Source organism: Glycine soja, chromosome 8 (assembly GCF_004193775.1).
Source record: "Glycine soja cultivar W05 chromosome 8, ASM419377v2, whole genome shotgun sequence".
Classification (NCBI taxonomy): Eukaryota; Viridiplantae; Streptophyta; class Magnoliopsida; order Fabales; family Fabaceae; genus Glycine; species Glycine soja.
This window is the reverse complement of record NC_041009.1, coordinates 15,321,859-15,333,432: the sequence shown is the minus strand read 5'-3', so window position 1 is coordinate 15,333,432 and position 11,574 is coordinate 15,321,859. Positions and strand designations below refer to the sequence as shown.

General features: G+C 32.7%; 1 protein-coding gene across 1 annotated transcript; it reads right to left on the bottom strand.

Moving 5' to 3' along the window:
• Positions 1–2,171: 2,171 nt before the first annotated feature.
• Positions 2,172–6,807, bottom strand: LOC114422278 (linoleate 9S-lipoxygenase-like). The gene is made up of 9 exons (XM_028388558.1): positions 6,480–6,807; positions 5,354–5,640; positions 5,004–5,238; positions 4,414–4,734; positions 4,227–4,312; positions 4,012–4,119; positions 3,564–3,868; positions 3,213–3,476; positions 2,172–3,099 (listed from the first exon to the last, which is right to left on the bottom strand). The coding sequence occupies exons 1-9, from the start codon at positions 6,715–6,717 to the stop codon at positions 2,343–2,345; spliced, it is 2,601 nt and encodes an 866-aa protein (XP_028244359.1). The 5' UTR covers positions 6,718–6,807; the 3' UTR covers positions 2,172–2,342.
• Between the last annotated feature and the right edge of the window lie 4,767 nt (positions 6,808–11,574).

Here is an 11,574-nt window from a genome sequence, read left to right as displayed (position 1 = left end):
AACAAAGAACAGAACCTGGTTTCGTGACTTGCATGCGCACACACATTCATACATATTTTTCATTCCAGATTGTGAATGCATCACCATGACTGGTATGTTGTGGATTCTTGCTTGCCTCAGTCCCCTGAGAGTTGATGATTACTTTAAGACGCTTGCATATCCAATTACACAGCAAATTATTGACAACAATGTTGATATGAAGATGCAAAAAGTAATACTATAAAGAACAAAAGATTGTGAAACTAACTGATAGCTGCTAAATAATTGTATTTTAATAGTAGAAAATTAATTAAATATTGACCTGAAATTAATTATTTAGCAGTTATTTGTGATTAAAAGTTAGAAAATTAATTAAATTGAATTTTTGGTTGCAGATATAAAAATTGGAAATGTAACAAGCAAAAAGGGCAGAAAAATTGAAGAAAAGAAGAAAATTTGAAGAAGGTCCAAGCCCAAGTTTGCACCTATTCTTTCACCCCTCCTCTCATTGTAAAGCCCTCATGACCATGAGTGGCTAAACCCCCTAGCTAGGGCCTGACAGGCCTAAAAAGCCAAAGATGTATGGAGCATTTCAAGAGTTATCAATAAAAGGAGGAATTCCCTCCAGGTTCTTTTATTTATTTACCGTTCTTTCTTTTTACATCCTGTATCTCGAAACTTGCTTCCTGTTAGGGTTTAGTCTACTCGGGAGAGGGAAAAACCTAATTAGGGATAAGGAATGAATACTTGAATCTGTTTTAAGGGTTAGGCCACTCGGGAGAGGGTAACGCTTAACAGAACACTAAAAGAAAGAAATTATCGGGTTATCTTTTAGAGAGTTTTTCTTCCAGGTTCTTTTACCTGCTTTCTTTCTTATTTATTCTGCATTTCAAACTTTATTTTCTGTTAGTCTTTAGGTCACTCGGGAGAGGGTAAAGCCTAATTAGGGATAAAGAATGAATGCGTGAATCGGTTTTAAGGGTTAGGCCATTCGGGAGAGGGTAACGCTTAATAGAACAATAAAAGAAAGAAATCATTGGGTTAGAATGACTTAATGCCCCAATGCCCATGCTTTAGCAAACATCTAGAATGTAATCTTAATGCATCTTAGTTATTGAGTGTTCGCAAAGGGCATTTGGAAGATAGGTAATTAAGGTAGGCTTGTCATCGTGAGGCATCACGGGCAAGTAGATGGATAGATGTGAGGTAGAATTAGTTCGCTGGTATTGATAACAGACAAATCCAGAATCCATATATCTAGGCTAATTAGACTTGTCAGGTTTTAGCGATTTTAATATATAGATTTTATTCCCTATTTTTATTGTTGGGTTCCAGGAGGGTTCTAGGAGTAAGTATTTAGATTTAGTAGATTTAGATTTATTTCGTAGAAGTAGTTATCTTTATCGCAATTTAAATATTTTATCTTCTATCATTTATCTTTTCTTTTATCTTCTAACTTTATCTTTAAATATCTTATCTTTTCTTTTATCTTCTAATTTTATCTTTAAATTCTTGCTTTTAAATTGGGGTTTGCATTAATCTAAGTACAAACAAAGTCCCTGTGAATTCGACACTCGGACTTCCGAGAACTTTACTACTTGTGACGATTTGATACACTTGTCAACGAGTTAACACTAACACCACCATTCCTTTGATAGCACAAGGATATGCCTGCAATTGTTCCCCAGAGTTGTGGATTCCCTAAGAATGACAAGTTTGAAACTGAAATAAAGTAAAGATACCATCAGATGGAATCTTTCCTTCCAAATTGTTAAATGATAAATTGAGAAAATTGATCAATTCTCCCAAGCCTGCCAATTTCCACTGGGATGCTTCCTGTTAATCTATTATATTGGACAAGTCAAGCTTGATCAATTTAGTGCATATTCGTCCCATTTATGGGAGGTATTGTTCCTAAGAGAAGGTTATTGTTGAGAACAAAGAATTTAGTCTAATCGAATTTTCCAAACCGTCTGGAATCCTAAGAGAATTGGTTGTGTGAGAGATCCAGTACACCAAATTTCAGACACTTGCCTAATGCTTCTGGAATTGAAGTTTTGAAAAGGTAATCGTGAGATGAGGAAAGTTCTTCCAATATGAATTCATATTATGATGTTAACTTGGGCAACATCATAATATGAATTCATTGCTAGTTTTGCAACAAGCTTTGGTGTTTTAAATTACTATTTCCATGCATGAAAGCTTCACTTCATATTGTAAATCTAGCATGGTACAAAGTAGAAACAGAGAAAATTTATTAAAGCAAAACATCAAAGCATCCAAACATACATAATAACTATACACGGGAATGAAGGAATTACACCTCATCTTTTATTTAAATTGCAACACAACCATAAACCTCTTTAGATGGAGATGCTGTTAGGAATGCCTCTGCAAGTCAACCCTTCTTCACTAGAAGGATAAAGCAATGTGTAGGGCATCTGCACTGGGCCGTATCGGTTCCTCAGTGTCTCATCATTGTTCCTTTGGATGAGCTTTTGCTCAATTTCTGCCAACTTCTTTCCAAACCTCTTGAAGGCCTCTAATGGCTCTTTGTCAAAAGTCCAAAATTCACCACCATCTCTCTGTCCAAGGTACAACTCATCGGAAGCATGCCTTGACAAGACCTCTATAATTGTAAGGTCTTTAAGGGCATCACTCTTCCCTGTAATTGTTTTCAAATATGCCTTCTGAGGGTTCTTAGCAAGCTCATCATACTCAGGGGACCCTATCTCAGGCATGAATCGCCTGCTAAGAGTTGGCCGGTTAAGGATATAGCCACCATAAGGATATTGTCCAAAATTAACAGCTGCATGAAGGGCTGAAGCAGTCCAAATGAGTGTGGTGCAAGATTCAATCAACTCTTGGCGAGTTTTCATCTTCCCCCACCATGGCTCATTTTTCTTGTCACCGTGGCCAACCTCTACTAGTTCTTTCCAAAAGGCTTGGAGTTCAGCATCTTGTGCAATAGCAGCATCTGACTTGTAGTAGAAAGAGACATATTCTTGGACCCATGACTTGATAGTAGCCCATATCTCTAATCCATCAGCAGCATAAGGATAGTCCTCTATCAAAAGACGAAGACCATGTGGAGAAGATGAATCCTCAACAGCCACACCTCTGGATAACAAGCAAAGAAAAATAACATTAACATCATTTTTTTTTATCTCAAGTAATGAAAAGAACTAGGATCTAAATATTTTAGATACGTGCTTATAACTTGTAAGGATTACCTCTTAACAAGATCAGCAGGTAGTGCCTGCTCAGGGAAAACCCAATCCTTGTATACAACAGCAGACATTTCCAAAGCATATTTTCCCCAGAAGAATGTTGATTCTATAATACCCTCAGCATTCACCAGGACATTCCTAGCAAGGGCATTGATGTTCATTGTGTCGCGATAGTGTGGAAGAAGAAGTTTGTGAATAGGGTGCACAACACTAAGATGCCTGTTTGTTGCTATCACGAATGGCTCAACAACTGCATGAGTGTTTAACCTGTCGTACATGTAAAGATATTAAAGAGTAATTCAAAAATAGATAAACTAAGTTTGATTATATAAATCTAGTTTGCAAAATTTATACCAATGGCTGACAAGCTGGTGGTAGCAAGAGTCATTTACGATCACATAAGCCTTGGCAAGTAGCCAAATAGAAGCTTCAACACCTTGTTCTGCTGGAAGGTAAACATCACTAACAGGGCCAAAATTATCACCCTGAGGATGTGGTTTACTTAGTTCAATGGCCAATGGCTTTAAAGTTCCATTATCTTGCAAGAAAAGGATGGTTCTAGTAGCATAGGCCTTTGTCTCAGTTGCGTTTATTCTCCTCAAATATGGAATTAGTGTGTCATGATGGTCTAGTATGAACAATTTGTTGTTTTGGATAGCCTGTTCAACCAAAAATGTTTTAGTCCTTGCGATTCATTCCAATCGTATCAAAACAAATCGATTTTGCAGCAAAGTAACAGTAGAATTCTTCAAAACAATGTACTGTATAAGTAAAGAAAATAAAAAAAAAAATGTGAATTTACCTGTTCTACAGTGAGTCCACCCAAGTTAGGCTCTAAGTTTTCTTTGGTTATTGTGCTGGTATTATCACCGTAAAGTTGGCTATCTAGCTTGCTCTTTGGTGGGAACTCCTGCAATAAATATAATTTGCAATGAGTTAAGGTTATCAACTGCAAATTTAACAAGTGGATAAAATGTTTATAGTTTTATGTACTTAACAGTTCAATAGTAAATTTACCTCAAGTTTCTTAATAATGTGTGGATTTACTCCAGCAATCATCTCTCTTGCAAACTCTTCATCAGTCATCCATCCAGACAGATTCACTGTTCCAAATAAAAAACATTTCAAAAGATGTATCAGCTTACCATGTTTATTTATGAATATAAATATTGCTAGGATCAGGAATATGCTTTTAATGTACTACCTTGAATTACTTTAGGTGTGGGAAACTTAAGGACCTGTTCCCCATCAGTTCTGAAGAGTTCAGTGAACAATGGTATAGGACTAAGCTTGCTAAGTGCATCAGTAGGCAACTTAATCCCACCATCATAGAGTCCGCGCACGTCGTCAAAGCTAGTAAACTCAGGCTGGTTGAATTGTAGTCTAAGTGCAGATTGTAATTGAGGTATCACATTTTGAGATGCAGATTTGAGTATATAAGCAAGGAAATCTGATGACTTCAAGTGACCAAATGACTCATCCCTCGGAATGTAAACAGAGTCGCTGCGAATCTCACTTTTAGGATCTGTTTAAGATATTTAATAGCAACATTAATGACAGTAATTTCAGAACTCATAGGATAGGGAACTGTTTCAGATCAGCAAAAGTTGTTATATGTTTGCTTTGCAGAAAACATCTCAGTTCTGGCAAAACAAATTGATCCTAATTAATGGTGACATAATGTTTGGCTAATTTCATTGCATCATTTTTGCTAAGATATCATAAAATAAATAATATCACAAGAGAACTGAAAAAAGAGGTTTGAAACTAATTAGATAGAACAAAAAGCCTTACCTTTTTTAGATTTGTTTCTACCAGTTCTTCCTCTGCGAGGGTAAGGCAAGGTGGACCCCCCGAGAACCGGGCGAGCCAAATTGTCCTTTTCGGGTGTTCCCAAATCATTGTAGACATCATAATCATAGATCCTTTCATGTTCTTTGCGCTGTCCTGTTCCATCTCCTCTCAAAGTCTTCAATTCTTCTTCTCTGTACTTCACTAGTGGACCCGGTGTTTCACTTGGAAGGTATGTCTACATTTATTCACATTTAACAAATTTTCTCATTGATGCATAATGTCATTTTCTGGGAAATACAATTTAAATTGAACAAATTAATTACTACTTTACTAGGTGAATAATGGTTTACCTTGTTGGTAAAAAAGATACGAGTGTTTTTGTACATTTTTGCATTGTAAACCCATGAGTTGCAAACAAAGTGGATGGTTCCATGGTTAGGAACGTCTTCAAGAGTCAAACTCACAAGGAAGAATTCAACTTGCATGAAATTCTCTATGTAGAATGCTCCAGGAATTCCCATGTCACTGTCCCATTCAAAGTGAATATCCAATGCAGACTCTCCAGCTCGCAAGGTTGGTAAGGAAGCAACAAGACCTTCCAGAAAAGTTTGCTTTCCAACCTTTCCCTTTCCGGTTGCTACAAAAATTTCTCATGATGTCAATTTCTCAATTATTGAAGTTCATTTGTCAATTACAGTTATATGTCAGACTGTCAATTAATGTTTCTCACATGAACCGTTCATATCATATTGCTATTCTTGTTACAACTCAAGTACAATTTAATTACAACATCACAAAAGCTCTTTGTCAGTAGTACTTATTAGACTTCAGTAAAAAAAAAAAAAATAGCACTTATTAGATGAAGTCGACTAGGTAAATCACACAACTCATTTTCTCATTTAAATGTCAAAGTTTTAGAGCTCTAAACAATATATTTTATTATAAAATACAAGAAAATTTTATTAAATAGTAAACAGAAATTAAAATGAGGAAAACAAGATTCTGGGAGGGATTATTTGTCTTTTTCCTACCGTCTGATTCCTATTTCTTCTTGTTTGCGTTGAAATAGAATATTTTAAAAGTATTAATTAGATAATACCTACACATACAAGGTACATATAAAGTAAAAATTTGTTTTATTATGATAATATAGAACTATGAATCTGGATAACACAATTATATATAGATGATGAAGATTAAAATATAGCCGGTAGACAATAATCACCTTATTTACAACTATGCAAAAATATTTAATACTTATATTTTAAAACTGAATAAAAAGTAAAAAATAATTAATAAATCTTTCTTATCCAAATAATATAAGGACAGACATTTTTATTATGTTTCTTTTCACTTCATTTTATTTTCTAATCAGTTAATGTCTCCAAGTCAGAACTCAAACAAAACAAACATCAACAAAACAAATAAGGAAATTGTGTAGAGTAGTGAATGATGAGTAATAAGAACAGAACATACAATCAGCACTGGTGGCACTGATCAACTTGAGGGCCACTGATCTGCCCAGAAAGGAGGTGAGGGTGTCAACTCCGGTGCCAATGATATCACCGACGGCACCGATGGCGCCGCCGATAATACCAGTGGCACTTTGAGCAGAGGTGAGGGCGTTGATGTCCAACACATTCTTACGCATCAACACCACTGTCCCCTTTAGCTTCTGGCCCCTGTTAAAGATACCCGACACAACTGGAAACATCTTTGCTTTCAACAAGTAACAACGTTACACTGTAGCTTTTCTTTTTTTAACTAGAGAAGATTAAGCCTGTGGCTTGTGAGGAACACGAGCAAAGTGATGAGTATTTATAAGGCCAAATTATAAGATGCTAGCTCAGATCAAAGAAGGGTAATGATAATTTTTTAAGACCACGTGCAAAACATGATCTTCCTGATAGCTCCTCTTCTGGTATAAAATGATTAATATATGCATGTGGTTGCATCATCATTAATTTTTTTTGTTTTAAGTGATGTTTTCATTTGCTACATAGTTAACTCTTCCGCCAATGGAAAGGTCCTCTTATGTCTGCTCTATTATTAGCCCTTTTTTTCCCCTTTTGTTTAAACATACTAATAAAAGAGGTTCATGTTTAAGGACAATAATGATTAATGAGACATACTTAATTGGGTGTAAACTGTGAGATTAAATGATTAATATATGCACAATAATAAATGTAAACTATTTTATAACATTTCTTTTTTAAATTAATTCTATATTTTCCTGTGCAATGTTTTTCTTTTACTTGTGTAATTGTGTCACACTACAGGGTCTGAAGTGAAGCTCAAACCAGACAAGAGTATATACATCAAATAAATCAGGAAAAGTCAAAACAAATTATCAATGCATTTAAAAAAAAGAAGATATTTTCTTAATGCATTTTAAAAAAATAATCAAATATTTTCTTTTGAATATGCTCTTCATATGCATACATTTTCATTGCAAAAATTATTACAGTGTTAATATATGACTTAATAAATTACTTTTAAGATAATTATTATACAAATTAATAAACTTGTTATACATAAAGATTTGAAATTAAATAATAATGTAAAAAGAATATCGTTACAGCATCGATGCATGTAATATTTTTTCTTAAATATTTCGGTCATAAGTTTTGTTTAGTTATCAGTGGGAGAATTTAAAAAATATTTTTTTTTAGATTTAAAAATTTTACAATAGATATCAAATCTAAAACACTTGTACAATCTTATATAAAATTTATTGAGACTTTAGTCTAAGTTTAGTAACTTTCATACAATACAACGCGTGACAAGATGCTTCCGCACCGAAATCATCCTTATAATTTAATCTTTCGTTTGGAACCCCATTTTGTTTTCATGATAAACGGGACAAAACGTTTAATTAAAAAATAACTTTAAAGTATTTTATAAAATAGTTAGTCTAAGTCATACCTGTTAGATCTTTTTCTAAAAAATAAAGTCTCAATCTGAATTTTGTATATGAAAGAAAAATATATATTCAGAAATAAATTCCAGTCTATTGTTGATATTTTTAGTTTGAGAAAGAATGGCTATGGTTTGAATAGAAAAAAAAAAAGGATTTAATTGCCTCTTCTAAGGAGAAAACATACTTTAGAAGATAAAGAAGAAGAATAATAATTATTGATTAAAAATTAACGGTTGAGAATAATAATAATAATAATAATAATAATAATAATAATAATAATAATAATAATAATAATATTTCTTCTGTTTCTTTAGTAATCAAGTAAGGTGACTTTTCTTCTTTTATTTCCTTAATTTAACTAAACCTGATAAAATTACCTTCTCCTTTAATAAAATTTCTTATCTTACTTCTGAATCAAACACAGTGTAAAAAGACGAAAGAGGAAAAGTACACCAAATGATAAATCTGATAAGAAAAAAAATTACTATATTCTCCAAAAGTAACCTTAAAGTTATCAACATTGAGCGTCTATCTGCTTCTCTGCAGGAATATATGACCAAGGATCACTGGTCACTGCTTGTTAATTAAGAATGGAGTGTTCCAAAGATCGATCTTTCACAATATATTGGGGCTGGATTACAATCTTATTGGACAAGATGGAGAACAATCTTCGAATCTCTGGCCCAACTATTTGTTAAATCTAATATTTACTGCTATACACATGTGTCATGTAAGTGTGCCAAAGGCTCTTGTGATACAATATATATCGATCAGGAGCACGCAGTCAACAAAAGGAATTATACCTCATGCGTATTGGTTCAATTTTTTAACCTCCTATTTAATTATATATAATATTTTATTATAGAACACAAATCTTAAAAAGTTACCATCCTGTACGATTTTGTTATAAAAAAACTGTATGTGATCGTGGTATTTTTTTTCTCATAAATTACTTATTCAGATTTGCAGGTGGCATATATTTTAACTTCATGTTCTTACAACCTTGAATTTAAAATATATGATCACACGAAGGCTGCACATATTCTAACTTCATTGGTTTGTAGATAAAATATAAGTATTTTTTAACTAGCTGTATGTTTTAGGTTGTGGATCTTATATAGTTTATCGATGGATAAGATCAAAATATTATTTCGAACTTAGTAAATACCTAGTTAGCTCGATTACTTTGAAGTTTGAACTATTATTTAATCTACTGCATCTTTTCAATGCATTTTTCCAGCTTAGGATTAGCGTGTGAGGATGACCCAAGCATGGTTTGGAAATAAAGATTTATTTTGTTGGTCAAATGAGCACCGGCCACAATATTAATTGTCTAATTAATATAGAGTTTCCATTGATAACTCTTGTGCATAAATATATTTTGTAATTAAATTATACATAAATTATCGAATTTTTTTCTTTTATTATTTCTTTTGGTGTGAATCATTAAGATTTTGACATCTTCTGAGTTTTATTCAATTGGTGTTTAAACTGGTAAATTTATATTATTTTGGTGGTGTATTTTATGTACAAACATAGAAGAAGGCATGGAAGAGAATTGCAAATCTGGAGATTATCGTTCAACGCGTCACTCTTACTCAACGGATAGCCCTCGCTTAGCACAAAAAAGCCACCAGGGAAAGCCAGATGTCATGTGAAGATGTGTTTAGCGCGTGTTGTATACTTAACGCATAGTCACTTATTCCTCGCTTAACGTGCATTCACAGTTAGTGCGAGGTCATGAAAAAAAAAAACAAAATTCAGTTGCGTTTTAAGTGAGGAAAAAGGAGGGAATGAGGCATTCATTCTTCTTCCCCACACAAAGAAAAACTAGGGCACATTCCTTTGGAAGAGAAATTAATCAACCATTAGGAGCTTCCACTTCCACTTCCTCTCCATTCTTCTCCACTCTCTTCACCTATTTTCATTCCTTTTTGTAATTATAAGTCTCTCATGACAATGAGAGGTTAAACCATCCATTGTTGGAAGCTTAACAACTAAACACTCTTGATGTAATGATTCTTACTATTTATTTAATGTTATTTTAGTTTCATTGTCTTTTTTTTGTGCTTATTTTCATGTTTGTGGCTTGATCATCCATATTCATGTTATGTTTTAGGGTTTATGCATTGAAAAATGTTTATCTCTTAAGAACTAGAAAAAAATCTAAATAATTCATCTCTAGGGATAGAATGATGTTATTTAGTTTGTTTTATGCATCTCTAGTTATAATGCAATTTACCGAATTTGTCTTTTAAGGGATTAGGAGAAAAACTAGGTAAATTAGGCTCTTTCGTGTGAGGAATCATGGTTAGAGTATACGAGTAAATGTAGGTGATAATTGAAATAATATTGAATAGAGAAAAATCATTGACATTGCATCAAGAGTAATTTCGGTAGACTAAGCCCAAACATACCTATAATTTTGCATCAACCATCACTTCACCGCTCAGAGTGTTTGTTTTTCTCGTCTTGCACATGCTAGCTAATTAGTTTAATTTTATGTCAAATGTTATAAATATTTAAATCAATCCATCAATTGCTTGAAAATTGGATAAACACAAATTTTGAGTATAATCAAAGTCTATGTGGACTCGACACTCAAACTTCCGTTTTACTTTATTACTTAGACGAATTGGTGCACTTACCGAAAAGTTAACATCCATTATTTGATTAATAGGCTTGTAAAAATGCTTTCTTTAATAAGGATTTAGCTTATTTTATTATTTTTTACTTATTTCTTTTTATTTGTTCACTTTATAAAAAATGTTTTTATTTTTTAAAATAGATTAAGATAACATTAACTATTATCCTTCTCAATTATTTTTTTCTTAATTATTAAATATATTTCATATTTTTAAGAAAGTTAAAAGTAATTTTAACATAAATTGTAGTGGTAATTACACTTCTTGTTAACTCATTTTGTTAACTTGTTGGCAAGTGTACCAATTTGTCACAAGTAGTAAAGTACTCGGAAGTCCGAGTGTCAAATCCATAAGAACTTTGTTTGTATTTAGATTGATGCAAATTCAATTTACAAGCAAGAGATAAGAAAATAATATAATAAATAAAGAAAGGTAGGAGATAAGATAAAGATTTGAAAGAAAAGATGAAAGATTTAAAGATAAAAATAGAAAATAGAAAAGATAAAAGATTTAAATTAAAAGATGATAAAGATAAAACAAAGATAAGATAAGAAAAGTAAAAGACAAGAGAAATAAAAGATTAAGATAAAGATAAAGAATGATAAATTCAGAATGTGATAATGTTAGGATCTAGCCTGCCTTATTTGCTTAAGATGTATTATTTTAGATTTATTTCTATCAATTTGATGAATTTTTTTCCTACCCATATCTCTTAGAATACTTGTCCCTGATGTCTCAGGGATAACAAGCGTATCGTACCTATCTATCTCCCAAATGTCTTTGCAAAGACTCAATAGATAAAATGTATGAAGTTCTAATTCTAGATGTTTGCTTTGTTAATGAAATCACTCTATGTCTAGCAATAATTTTATTAAGATACTCATTCCTTTTAGTTTTATTAGAAATTCCCTACCTCTGTCGAGCGACTAATTCCTAAAACAGATGTATGCAAACCTTTCTTGTTTTTCTATTAAGGATTACCCTCTGTCGAACACCTAACCCCCAA

What these genes read in the sequence shown, in the direction of transcription:
- LOC114422278 (XM_028388558.1), bottom strand. Translation starts at nt 6,717, where the DNA reads ATGTTTCCAGTTGTGTCGGGTATCTTTAACAGGGGCCAGAAGCTAAAG. An exon ending in CAGTGCCACCAGTGCTGATT is followed by an intron (nt 5,641 to 6,479) that starts GTATGTTCTGTT and finishes AAATTTTTGTAG; the next exon opens with CAACCGGAAAGGGAAAGGTT. An exon ending in GTATCTTTTTTACCAACAAG is followed by an intron (nt 5,239 to 5,353) that starts GTAAACCATTAT and finishes GAATAAATGTAG; the next exon opens with ACATACCTTCCAAGTGAAAC.